The sequence below is a fragment of the Puntigrus tetrazona genome, chromosome 24 (assembly GCF_018831695.1).
Source record: "Puntigrus tetrazona isolate hp1 chromosome 24, ASM1883169v1, whole genome shotgun sequence".
Taxonomy (NCBI): Eukaryota; Metazoa; Chordata; class Actinopteri; order Cypriniformes; family Cyprinidae; genus Puntigrus; species Puntigrus tetrazona.
Genome location: NC_056722.1, coordinates 10,327,601 through 10,341,374, shown reverse-complemented (window position 1 = coordinate 10,341,374; position 13,774 = coordinate 10,327,601). Strand labels below are relative to the sequence as shown.

Genomic DNA, 13,774 nt, shown 5'->3' with positions numbered 1-13,774 from the left:
CACAAAGATCACCGTAATCCTATATATTTTCTATAGGCTACACACTCACAATGACATAAACTGTGCTGACGCCGCAGTGCTAAATAAGCTCAGAGTAGCCAGCATGTGACTGTATATTGAAGGTAATTTGTTTACAGCTGTTTACAGACACTTAATCTCTCAGTGGCTGCTCCAGAAGGCAATTAACCTCAGCACTCACAGGGGAATGGGTTTGATCTCAGCTCTTTAAAACTACTCCAAGTACATCTTACGTCCTGTCAGAGCCTGAGATGCTTATTGTTTCAGGACGAGAGAATTTAGTTTTTCGGAACAATGCTAACACATTCCTGTTCTTCCTCTTGATTTTGTTGGCTCCTTTTCAGCTCTAACTAAAAACAAATCAGTCAGTGTCATTCAGATCCTGTGGCTAAAACGGCTTCGGAATCAAAATTTGATTTTTTTGCATTTTCTGAAGAAAACGGGAGTTGCGCTGCCAATATACGCTCTAAAGATATTGGCTGTGTTGTTGTTAAAGATTTTGGGGATGGTTGTTAGGGTGTTGCCAAGTTTTGAGTGTATTGCAAGTAGTTGCTAGGCTTTTTGTACTTTATAAGGTATTGCTAAATTGCGTTATTTTAGTGTTGCTACAGTATGCTATAATGGTTATTTTTAAAGTATAATGGTTGCTAGGGCATTACCATGAAGTAGGACTTCTTTCACTATTTTACAGGTCAGAGATTTGTATATAATGTGTGTGACATTTTTTTTGTATGATGTTAAAATTCCTTATAGAATATTTGTACATAAATACGTTAGTGGTACAGTACAAATATTTTGAGCATTCTTAATTCTGTCCCTTATCTTCCTATTTTACTGTATGACATCTCTAGTTATATTGTTAGGCAAAGTTTAAATTGTGTGAATTTTTAACTACCGCTTTAACTACTTGTAGTTAATTGCTTTTTAAATAAAATGAGCAAAACGCTCAATAAGACTCTTACTACTTAGTTCTACTTAATTAATCAACTACTTAATTTTAACATTCACAACATGCTAGCATCAATAAAACCATTACAGTCATTAAAAACAAACTGAACACAATTAGTTTGAAGGTACTGGACTTTGCGTTTGCAATCGTTTTTAGCTGTGTAAGGTCATCCAAAGCAAAGACATGTTTCCTCAATATCTGCAAACGTATGTTATTTTTTTGGCTTCAAAAGAGTGAAAAACTGACATATAGCACCTTTGATGGATAGTTGCATAACTCTTGCCAAGCAGTGCTTATTGAGTGTTGGTTATTCATGGTGTTGTTGGTAGTTGTCATGTAGTTGCTTTATTGTTGGTACTGGAAGACTTATGAGCTGTTCTGTGATGTTTCGTAGCATAAATAATGCAAGTGGTGTGTTCACACTGAAAATTGCAAAAGAAAAAAGTGCACTTCAAACTCGGATGATGCACTTAAGTAACTGAAAAAATTACGCTTTTAATGGACTTAATTACACTGCGAAGGGGGAGGAGCCAAATAATCTTATATGATTTCCACACTACAAGGTTGAGTCTATACAGTAGTGCATAAATACATAAGTGTGTAAAAGTGTGTAGTGTATAGTGGGGCATTTTGGAAGCAGTATGAGTGTTTTTTTAAATTGTTAACCTCAAGTAATAACCGTAGTGATGCTTATCTTAAATATTGTGCTAAGTAATGTGGATTCATGGTTTGTGGCAAAAACAATCGTTGCATCTTAATCAAGTCACTTACTAAATCTAGATTCAATTAACTGGGCACGTTTTTATCAGCGCTCTAACAGAAATCCAAACACTGCGCGCCATCACATTATAAATGGAATACCATGTAGACACCTAATATGTTTTACGTAAGAAATAAGGTAAGTTCATCTTTATGAGTTGAGAAAATTAAAAATGCTGCTGGGAGGAAGGTCTTTGCGGTTGGTGAAACTGAAAAGGTTTTCATGAGCTGCAGACTGAATTTCTCTCTGTTTGTGCGTGGTGACCTGCTGGCCTTCATTAACATGCCTCACCAAACAGCTTAATGAGCAAACAGAGATGAGATGGAGGAGAGAAAGAGGGAGAGGATGAGACTAGTGATAAAATAAAAGAGGCGTGTGAGATAACAGTGATAAGAATCGTCATATAATATTTCTGAAAAAGGTCACGTGTATCATTTCTGTGTCTCGAGTTCATTACAAACAGCTAAAGCTGTCAATCTAAAGATCTACTTGATAGACTGGAATAATTGCATCTTTTAGTTCAAAACATTACGTTTTTAAGCTTTTTGCCACAAAATGAAATACATGTGAGTTATGTATTGCCATTTTATAAACTTAAAATGACATATTTGAAAGCTATAGACTTCTAATGTAAATTATTTCTGCACACTTTCTTCCAATGCATACATACTCTTAAAGATACTGTACACATGCTCACCAGGATGGAAACTTTCTTAATCACTGACAGAGCAGTTTTGTTTGTGAGAGCATCCAAGTTGTGTTTACCTTTTTTTCCTTGCTGCAGTTGCAAATCATTTTCATTTCATATTTAACTTGAGTAAGAGTAAATGGTTTGTTCTTAGAAACTGAAATCTTTATGTGAACTAATGAGTATATGGGCAGAGATGCTCGGAGAGGAACACGCAGCATAAATACTGCACGTATCAAAATAATTATGCTGTCAAAGGATACCTCAGTTAATCCTTCCTTTGGCGTCAAAAACTGTTTTATTTTAATCCACGATTTGTAAAACCTGATCTTCATATTGAGTTCACATGCAGATATAAAGTCCTATTGAAAGCCCTTGTAATTGTGTCTTTTTGATTGGCTAAATCACAAAAGATAGTGTTTTAGTAAATTATAACATACCGTAAAAATACAAAAAAAACTCAATCCTGCACAATCTAAAAATCAACCGGCAAAAACATCTCTTTGCAAATTTGTGTTTTTTTTAGGCTAGTATGTCATACGGCTCTCTCTTTCTTTCTCTCGCTATAGTTGACATATGTCTCTCTTCATAACCATAGTGTTTTGCATGAATATTCTCTGTATGCAGCAAAATTTGATTTGATCTACACCAGAGACATCTGGTTCCAGCACGCCACACACCTGCTTTCCATTCCCAGAGCAGACAAATACATTCTATTGTTTCACACAATCAGTTTTCTCGCTAATTTAAGTACTGTTAGTCATGTTTCGGCAGAGATTCAAATGTTTTGCTTCCTGAAAGTTCCTGAAAACTATCTCAGATTTATCTCAGACACCATTAGCTCTGATGAACGTGATTATTTATTATACTTTTTTACAGTTCAGCATGTTGCCTGTACTTTTTTCAGTACTACTTTCTTAGGTTTCACAACTGCTGCCCTCTTGAGGTTGACACTGTGCCCAGTGGAGGAATGTCTGGTACCCATCTGGGATCAACTGTGGGTGGACACCTGGATCCTGAATGTGTGGGCAAAAATTGGTAAGTACATTTTATTTGCAGTTATGAAGCAACCAGTGTCCTCAAACTAATTCAATAACAACCATATGTAGCTGTTTTCTACTAAACAAGTAGGCCTATAGAAAATGTACTGTAAGTCAGTACAGTCTTGTTGGACCCTTTCATAGAGCACCAAAAAGCAGAAAGGCTATTTAGAAGCATTTTTTTCTGGCAAAATAGATATGGCTTTAATTTTCTTTAATAAAAGATTATGTTCTACATTACAGTAAATGAAATACCAGTATTTGCATTGAAATGCATGGGAGAAAAGTATACTTTGGTTTAAACATGTTTTACAATGAAGGCAGACGTGACATTAATTTCGCTAAATGTTTGTTCACTTCATTGTTGGTAGTTCCAGCACATACAGAAGCAATTGAACATGGTATGCAACGACAGCAAATGGCAACAGTATTCAGAGTAATAAAAAACATATGCCACTTACCCCGTGACTTAGCATAAATGGAGAAATTTGTCAATGTTTTGTATTTTTTTTTTCATATAAATTAAAATGATAAGACATCATGGTCAGCAGTATTCATCCATAGTACTAAATATAAATATCCAAGAGCTGAAAGATGCATAATGATTTCGTTATATGTCATTATGTTTTGATTTCTATAATCTTTTATATAGATCAAGATTATTTGAATCCCAGTTGTTTCAAAAAGGTAAAAACAAAACTGTGCACTGTACAACGTACTGCACTTCAGGATTGATAAAGTGCAGCAAATTCATCACATATACTCACAAATACACATTCTTCTCTTTAACAAACACACTTTCTATCAAACACTCAAAATACTGTATGCACACATTTACATGGATTCCAAATCAAACAGATATGAAAAACCTTAACTCCCTTGGGAGAAATTGGTCACTGCTCAACCAGCTAAAGCACTGAAAGAGTACTTTTTAAAGGATATATTAGTTCCTTGTTCCAGGCAAAAAAACAAAAAAAAAAAAAAATGTATTCATAGGTTGTCAAACTAATTTGTTACATAATAACACATCCCTCCTTGCTCCTCACATAACACACATTAAATCTGAATACCAGATGAGTATTAAAGGGTTAGTTCACCGCAATGTCTTAATCCCACCATTTTGAAGAGTAGTTAAAAATGTATTTGACATAATCAGCATTTTTTATGTTCAGAGGGTAAGTGCGCATATGCGCTGTGATCCTCTATAAAATGGTGGAAGATGTAAATCGGGGGAGAAGAATGATTGAGTAAATTGTTATTTTTGTTCTCTTTGCACAAAAAATCTTCACTGAACAGTCACATGGACTGTTTTACTGATGTCTTTACAAATTTTCTGGAAATGGGAACATTTCAGTTGTGTTGCTGTCTATGGAGGGTCAGATAGCTTTCCGATTGCATCAAAAATATCTTCATTTGTGTTCCGAAGAGGAATAAAGGTCTTGCGGGTTTGGAACGACATGAGGGTGAGTTACACTAATAGCACCTGTGCATCAGCTATTACAAATGAACCATTTTGGAAAGTCCATCGAGTTTTATACTTTGTCTTAGGAAAGCACCAGTTAAATGTAATACTTAAATACGGTACCTTAGATCTAATATTGTATACTTGGGATCATGACGCCAACCAAAGAATGGAGATGTTGGTGCCTCCCTCATGGGTGATCTGGTTTATTCGACCACGAATGCAGTCCAGAGAAACATAAATGGCAGTACCGTTTTGCACTTCGAAAGAAGTTCTTAGCCCCACGCTAGCCCACTCACTACCTTCAGGCATATGACCACCCACCTGCTGAGCCAAGGAAGTGGCCTGACCTCTATCAGTACCTTGCTTGTAAAGGGTCAGCTTGACCACACTGCAGGAGTGAATTAGCTTTAGGTTGAGTGCCACACTGACAGTCCCAGCCTCCGAAAACACAAAGTTCCTCTGAGCATGTGGTTCACCTGTCCTAGCTAGTCGCATTTGGTCTGTATTGAGGCTAATCTGCCTAAAGAGCAGGGGTTTATTTCGTACTGCCCCAGAGGGTAGACCTGTTCTTGAGACAGTGGCTGTGAACATGGAGGAGACAGTGGAAGGGATCCATATCAAACTCAGCATACTAATCCCAGAACTATCACCAAAGTAGCGGACATTGCACTGAGATGGGGCGATGATTTCAAAATTGAGCCAGTCTTCACTGTCAACCTTTGTGGCCCCAGAAAGAGTGATTGAGGTGTCTCTGTAGTTAACACCAGACTTGAAGGAGCGTAGCACCTCCTGGTTAGTGCCATTTCTGTTGACATAGGCAATCAGTGAGAAACCTTCTCGAATACAGGCATGGCCCATTGAATAGATAGCCTGTTGAAGTACAAACTTCACCACACCAGTCTCCATGAAACGTACCCCACGGCTGTCATGGGTAAGTGCCACTATGTAGGGATCAGAGACAGTGGCTATACGGAAGGTGGGACGATAGTTACTCTGGTAGTGAGCTGCTGTGGACATCTGAGCAGTCATGGCCACAGCGCCGGTATCATGGGATAACCAGAGCAAGCTGAACGAAGCTCCTCCAAGTTCATAGGCTTGAATATCTTTACTCTGGTTGCAGTACTGGTTGGGACTCTTCAGCACGACTGTCAGAGTATGATTGGGTTCCACCTCAACTGCTGCACTTACAGTCACACCCTGGTAGAACTTCCTTTCTGGTTGCTCAATTCGAACCCCGCTGAGGTCTCTACCCTCCTCTTCACTGCCATTTATCTGTATCCCAACTTGGAGAAAGTTCCTGCAGCTATGCTTTAATGCAAAGTTGTAGTCTATCCAGACCAGTCCATGTTGTTGCAGGTTGAGGTAATCATCATGGTTAGTCAGCAGGTTGTTTCCTGCTTTGCCACGAATATTGAGCTGTAGTCCGGGATATATGGAAGTACTCTTTGACTTTGTAGGTGGTATGACAATGGAAGCTGTCCAAGACTGCGAAAGCATGTTGTCAGACACCGTTCCACAAACAGCATCACTGGTAAAAGTACAAGGAATGCCAACAGGCTCGCCATCACAGTCTGAACAAGCCTGGCACTCTTGAAGTTCTTGATCGTAGAAGTACTCATGACCACACAACCCTCCCAACATCTCCCTCTCAGAGACACCATGACAACGAAACCCACCTGAAGAACGAAACAAAGAGAAGCTTGGTGAATCCCAAGGCAGGCATTGGGATAACATTTAAAGGGTTAGCTCACTCAAAAAAAAGTAAATAAATAGGCTGTGTTTTATTCACCCTCAAAGCTATCTTAGGTGTATGTGATTTTCTTCTTTTAGATGAATCCAGTCTGAGTTATGTAAGAAATTGTCCCAGCCCCTCCAAGCCTTTCTGTGGGACTAAGTGGGTGTTTGTTGTCAACAGTTCAGAAAACATAAGTTTTATCCATAATAAAAATGTCCCTCACATGGCTCCAGAGGGTAAATAAATTATCTCTGTAGCGAATCCATGAATTTTTGTAAAATAAATATCAATATTTCAAATGTAGGTATACTACAAAGGTATACTATTGTATACTATGTTCAGATGGATAATGTAGGACCTGCACACCTCTAGGAACAGTCCTGTTCTCTTGGCAAAATCCTCCCAAAAAATTTTTGCTTCTCCTTGACGAAACAAATCTTTGTTTGTTCTCATTCTGCGCTCACTACTAATCATGCAGTGTCTTACCTCATCCCCCGGGACGCCTTCAACATATGACAGATACCGGAAGTGTGAATTCAATGTTCATTACTTTTGAAATATGGATATTTATCTTACAAAAATGCATGGATTTTCTATAGGAGCCATATGAGGGACGTTTTATTACAGATATGCACACTTTATTTAATGTCTTCTGAACTGTTAACCACAAACACTTGTTTACTCCCATTGCAAGGTTTGGAGGAGCAAGGACATTTTTTAATATAAGTCCAACTGTATTTGTCTGAAAGAAGAAAGTCACATATGTCTTGGATGCTTTGAGGATGAGTAAAACATTTTTGGGTGAACTGACCCTTTAAGTTTTCTTTTTGCTTACCTGGGGTGTTAACACATTTTACTCGCTCTCCACACAGGCTTGGTAATTCTAGGCATTCATCTCTGTCCTGTTGATAGATATTTGTTACTCAAAGACACATTAAAAATTAACACATATAACTTGCTCTTTAGTGAAATCTTATGTGTTGCATGCATAATGCAGTTGCTGCCACACTGTTACCTGGCAGGTCCTATCAGCATTCGGGGAGCACTGTGACACCAGGAAGAATCCAGGAGGACACATAGTGCACCTTTCGCACTGTGGTGGATCCTTCTGGAAGTCGCAGTATTCTTCAGGCCCACAAGCAATTTGACAGCCTAACACTGGGTGCCCTGCATCTCCAACTACATTCACCACTTTGGCATCCACATCTACCTTATGCACAGCATAGGACTTTTGCAGTTGGCTACGTGCTTGGCTCTGAAGGCCGGCCAGGTGGCTTTCAAAATAGCTTTGCAGTTCTCCCTGCAAACCTTGGAATGAGAATTGCTTGACAGTCTCAGAAAGCAGACCGTACTGAGCCTTCACCACATCCATCTGCTCGTACATGCGGCGTTGGTGGTCGAGTATCTCGCGTTGCTGTGAGAGGAGGGCCCCCTGCTGTTCCACCAGTCTTTGCTGCAGATCACGGATTACTACTTGTTGAGCTTTCAAAGCCTCCACCAGCTTCTCTTGTCCCTTTGCCAGCTGTAGATGAAGGATAAGTGCATCCTCAGCAGGGACCTCATTCTCTCCTAGTAAAAGAAAGAGAGACTAAGTGTCATAACCCAAAAAGTGTATAATTAGCTTTTAAAAAGAAAAATATACAATTCTCTTCAACTTTTTGATATGTGAAGGTCAGTGTTTCGTCACACATAAAACCAAGTCCTATTTTTTTCTAAATCCAGTGCTAAAACTATTTCAATCATATGGAAATGGATCAAAGTGTTCTGCAATGTCTTGACAGTTGACTGCCAGTAGTTCTGCAGCTCTACCACTCTGTCTGTAGCCAAGCAGATGTGTATGTTTGTAATAATAGTTCTAGAGCCAGCTGTCAAATTCCCCTATTCATTGATGTATGGAAATTTCTAGTACTGATGTGAAAGTGTGAGTTTTATTGAGCCTGATAGTTTGTATACACTCCCCACCCTGTGGCATGCAGCTCATATTTTTCAAAGAACACAGAGAGAATTTCCTCTGTGATGTCTGTAAGTTTACTCAAATATCTCACACAAGCAAAAATATGTCTGCATCCTTCTCCAATAAAGAGCATTAAAGAGCTTTCCTCTGCATAGTTTAGTGTGCAACATTATAGTACCAGTTTTCTGGAAGGACTTTGTGAAAGAATCTTTTTATTAAAATATATTATGTAAAATTAAAATAATCCGGGAGCAACATACTGTAGCGCGTGATTTATATAATGGAATTACCTTGGTTAATGATCAAAAACCTTGTGGTAATACCATGCTACTTTTTCACGAAAATTCAACATACTTCAAATAATATTACAAAAATAATATTACAATGTTACTGCATATGTGACTCTGGACCACAAAGTAGGTAGCTTGTTATATATGTAGTAATATAAATTAACATGGTTTTGTAATATTGCCAAAGTCATTAGGATATTAAGTAAAGATAATTTGCAATTAAGATATTTTGTAGGCAAAACTTTTTGCAGATTTTCAAATAGTTGATACAGATTTGGAACTACTCTGGGGTCAGTAAATGATGACAGAATTTTCATTTTTGGGTGAACTATCCCTTTAAGTGTTATACCAGTTTTGAAACGAGATACTTTAATTCAAGTACAGAGCAGCTGGAACCACTGTTTCAATTCACCTGGTTTGATGTCACAAGTGAGCTGAACTCCCAGAGGAGCCACACTCTCTGATGCGGGATATCCAATGTCCGGAAATTCCCCCAAAAACTGAGCGGCTCTGTCTGCCACATGGATGAGGGGAGGCTGGCTGGTCCCGAGAACACACCCGTCTCCAGCACAGGGTCTCGATCTGGGGTTCGGTCGTATCTTCGGAGGCAGACGGCACTCGATTCCTTTACATTCTCTGGTGTCGTTTACAACATGATCTGGTCTTTGAGGCGTAACGCAGTCTGCGCACACAGGACCAAAAACTCCAGCGACGCGCGTCTGGACGGTTTCCCTTGTCTGGTCTCCAGACCGCGCGCGCTGGGACAGAAGCGTTGCGTGATGTTCCGATGAAAAGCCGGAGGGAGCATGATGGTGATTTATTGATCTGCTCTGTGTTGTCGGATTGTGCTGTCGCTGTGGTCTGGACGATCTGCCCCCCGGGCAGTGTGATCCAGAGCAGGGTCTGGGGTCTCCAAAGTCCCCCGAGCGCGCATCGCGGAACGTGCATAATACGTACACCAAGAAAAAAAACGAATTTTTGGATGATGGCATTGTTTAATCACTTATCCACCTAAATAAAAAAACAATTATTACTTGTAAGGAAATACGCGTTAAAAAAAAACTATTGACAGCACCCTCTACATACTAAAAGAGCTGAAAAAAAGCCCGTTATCATTTAGTACAGCCTAAGCCGTGCTGTATAAAGACGCTTATGTGTTTAAATCCGCCGATAAACTCTATAAACAGCAAGATTATTTTACCTGCAGCTGTCTTCTGTTGGAATGTCAGTAAAAATATAAACAGCAGGAGGTGAGCATCTCTCCTCCGCTGCAGTGTGTGTGTGTGTATGTGTGTGAGCCACTCTAAACACTTCTGAAGGAGAATGTCATGGGCTGGGTCTCAAAAATGAGTGAGTTCCCTATATAGGCAACATTTTAGACATCATATGTACATGCAACATTTTTAGGTATCATATTTGTGACACATCAAGCATGCACACATGCAGTATTTTTGAGCATCATATGTGCAATAACGTAATTTTTGGCAAATCTGGACATCACAGACCCTTGCTACGAATGCTATGTTGGCCAAAAATGCAGTTTAGGTATATAGCTCAGTTTAATTTTGAGACAGGCGTTCTCTTTTAGAAGTATTTAGATGGAAATGTTCTTCTCATACATACATAGTTCCCAAAACATGTGTGCCAGATTGCTCCGTGAGCTAATTAAACCCAAATGTGCTGCATGCACATTTGCAGCAGTTTCATTCTAAAATGTCTCAAAACTGTTGTACCTGCTAATCATGGCTAAAAATGCTGTCTAGTTAGGCAGCTCTCTAAGTTTAAGGACGCAGCCCTTATGTGGCATTCCAAAGACTTAATTAGCATCAGGTTTCCCCAGCCTGAGTTTAACCCCTCACTCTCCTCATCTTTCATCTGTTTTTCATTCTTTGATGTTTATTTTTCCTATGTGTTTGGTGTGCCATGTTCGACAAAGTCTAGATTACGTGTAACAATCTGAAAATGTGGTTCAGTCATAAAAAACCAAAATAAAACAATATAAAACGTCTGGTATTTTTTGCCAAACTCTTCCTATTTTAAACTAACTATAACCTCCGATATAGCGATTTGGCCACAGACAGGAATTTAGTCGGGGCTGTGCAAGTTTGTAATAGAGGCGTCATTGTGGTTAATGGAAAGTTGTGTTATGACCAGTGTCACCTTTGTTTGTGGCCATGTCAGTTTTTTTTAAAGATAGACAGGCTTTTGATTGTTTAAACAGCTGTTGTCTGTCATTCAGAATCTGTCAGGCAGAAGAAAAAGTCTTAAAGGGTCAAAGTTTATTTGCTAGAGTTCAGCCAGCCATATTAGACACACATTTGGAAAGGAGAGACGGAGATAATTAAAGAGCTTTCATTTGTATGTTCATTATACGTTATTGGCAAAACGAGATTGCTGAGAAATTGTTGGCTATAATGTTTCAGTGTGTGTGTTGTATATTTTGTATATTTTATGTGTGTGTTGCTGCTTATTAATAGTTAGTGTAGTAGTTGTTCAGTTTAGGTATTGGGTAGGAGTAGGGATTTACAATAAGGTCATGTAGAATAAGGCATTAATATGTGCTTAACTAGCACTAACAAATGCCTAATATTGTAGTGCACTGTAAAATTATTTTTTTTTTGTTTGAGTTTTCTTAACTTATGTTTGCATGAACTTGAAAAAACTCAAAAATCTGCTAAAAATGGTTGCCTTAAAATTAAATTGGCTCAGCTTTTTTGCAGTGTGGTAATAAGCAACTATAGGTGTAAAAATAAAGTGTTACCATTTTTTATTTTTTTTTACATTATTATTATTTTCTGTTTTTCCAATTCGTAGATCATGTGTAGCCATACCCTGCTCTGTACATAGCTGTTTGAATATTTTGAACAATCCAATCACCATTCATTATTATTGTTTTATCTCAACTATCTTGTGCTATTGCTTAGTATCAGAATATAAAAATGTAAAGTTTCACTTACTAAGACATTTTAATTAGGCTACAATGATGTGTTATGCTGTGAAGTCTGTATTTCCGATTATAATGGCTGTAATGAGTGTTTGATGGTTTCTGAATAGTACAGACCTCTGTTAAACCAGAATAATGAGTCAGCTGTGGCCTAATGGTTTTTAAAGACCATGTCCCCTCACACCCTACCATATGGGCTTTTGGAGTCACTTGGGACCTAGTGTACTTTCTTTGAAAAGTGCTGAAGTATGTCTGTTCATTGTCAGATCAGGCCGTACAGTCCAGTCAATAAGCCTAGGATATCTTTTTATGCCAAATGCGTTCACCTCTCCAGCTGTTTATAGCAGTCTGCTTTCATTCTCTGCATATATTTGTCAGTTAAGGAATAGTTCACACACACACACACTTACACACAAAGACAATTTGTTTCCTTTCAGGCCTACCAAGCTGTGAAATGAAAGCTGTGTTTGTACTAAATAAATCCATAAAGGTGTTTTACCTTCAAAAATACGCTTCCTTCATGGAAAAAGTCCATCTCCTGTTGTCCTCTCACATATATGCTCCTATGGACTTATTAGTTTAACTGTTTTGGCTGTGCTTGATTTATGCATATTTCTCTCCTGATTCAGACGGGATGACTTTTTCAGTAGAGTAAGCAATATTAAAAACATCTTAATTATGGAATTTTTTCATACATTTGTGGACTGGAGTGTTATGGATTACTTGTGGATTATTGTGATGCTTTAATCAGCTGTTTGGACTCATTCTGATGGCATTCATTCACTGCGGAGAATCACGAGAACTGATGTAATGGGACATTTCTCCAAATCAAACAAGTTCATCTACATCCTGGATGTCCTGAGGGTGAGTAAATGCTCATTTCAGCAATTCTTTCAGATGAGCGCATGTGCCTTTGTGGTTAGAGTGAATCACACAATCAATAAGAACACACATTAAACAGTATTTGTATATATGTCAAATCCTTTCTTAATTAATGTTTGTAGTTTCAGCAGTGCACGCTATACAGATTTTTATTTCATGTTTTTAATGGTTTGAACTTTGGTTTGTGTTTGACGTTTACTACTAAAAATGTTCTTTATCTTGTCAGTAACTCTGCACAGACATACAAAATCAATATGGCATCATTTTGGTTTACATGATGTCAAACGTTATTTGGTCTCAGATGTTTCGGTTTGTGACGTGCAGTTTTGACTTGTCTCAAAAAGGGTGGTCTATTTTCGTCTCTATTTCGAGCTGGTGGGGGCTTCCAAGGAAAATTCATAATAAGAATAAGAACGTATTAAAAAAGTCGTAAGATTGGATAATTGGTAGCAAATGGCTTAGGTTTCCACCATGTTGTTAAGTAATTTTGCAACTAATTGCAATAAAAATGAGCTTAATTCATGTGCTGGCATCTAAAATGGTCCTTAACCGTCTTGAAACTGTGTTCTTGTAGGACTAGTGCTAAGCAAATTTATGCATTGTCTAAGAAAATATTCCCAAAGTGGCTTGATTGGCTGCATCGGTCTACATCTAGCTTCTTCCAACATACCACAGCTACATGGACCAGAGATTAATACATCATTGTCTTTTATTTAGTTATTTAGTTTTAGTTAACTTAAATTGGCGTTATTTGGTTAGACAGTCGCTATTCTGTGAGTTTAGATCAAAAAAGTAAGTAATTTTGGAACAGATGTATTGCTGACTATAAACCCCATGAAGTCAAAATGAGAGTCTTGTTTTGTTTTTATTCCCTTTCTAATTTTAAAGCCATCTACAGTACATTCTTTTTTGCCATCAATAGTATAACCATTAAAATGTTCCTTTGCACAAGACATTCTTTATAGTGGAACAAGGTTGTTTAGATTATTAAAATGAAATAGTCTTCACATTGAGAGAGGGGTATTTTTGAAGAACTGTTTAATGAAAGG

At 38.1% G+C, this 13,774-nt stretch overlaps 1 protein-coding gene and 1 long non-coding RNA gene across 2 annotated transcripts; one reads left to right on the top strand and one right to left on the bottom strand.

The window, feature by feature from the left end:
* Positions 1-11: 11 nt before the first annotated feature.
* LOC122329558 lies at positions 12-12,706 on the top strand. The gene is made up of 3 exons (XR_006247923.1): positions 12-122; positions 3,323-3,453; positions 12,595-12,706. It is a non-coding gene; the product is annotated as an uncharacterized LOC122329558 (long non-coding RNA).
* On the bottom strand, positions 3,648-11,604 carry nell3 (NELL (neural EGFL like) family member 3). The gene is made up of 5 exons (XM_043225853.1): positions 10,101-11,604; positions 9,312-9,910; positions 7,671-8,224; positions 7,491-7,557; positions 3,648-6,596 (listed from the first exon to the last, which is right to left on the bottom strand). The coding sequence occupies exons 2-5, from the start codon at positions 9,889-9,891 to the stop codon at positions 5,068-5,070; spliced, it is 2,730 nt and encodes a 909-aa protein (XP_043081788.1). The 5' UTR covers positions 9,892-9,910; positions 10,101-11,604; the 3' UTR covers positions 3,648-5,067.
* Positions 12,707-13,774: the final 1,068 nt, after the last annotated feature.

What these genes read in the sequence shown, in the direction of transcription:
- nell3 (XM_043225853.1), bottom strand. Translation starts at nt 9,891, where the DNA reads ATGCCATCATCCAAAAATTCGTTTTTTTTCTTGGTGTACGTATTATGC. An exon ending in ATGCTGATAGGACCTGCCAG is followed by an intron (nt 7,558 to 7,670) that starts GTAACAGTGTGG and finishes ATCTATCAACAG; the next exon opens with GACAGAGATGAATGCCTAGA. An exon ending in AAAATGTGTTAACACCCCAG is followed by an intron (nt 6,597 to 7,490) that starts GTAAGCAAAAAG and finishes TTCGTTCTTCAG; the next exon opens with GTGGGTTTCGTTGTCATGGT.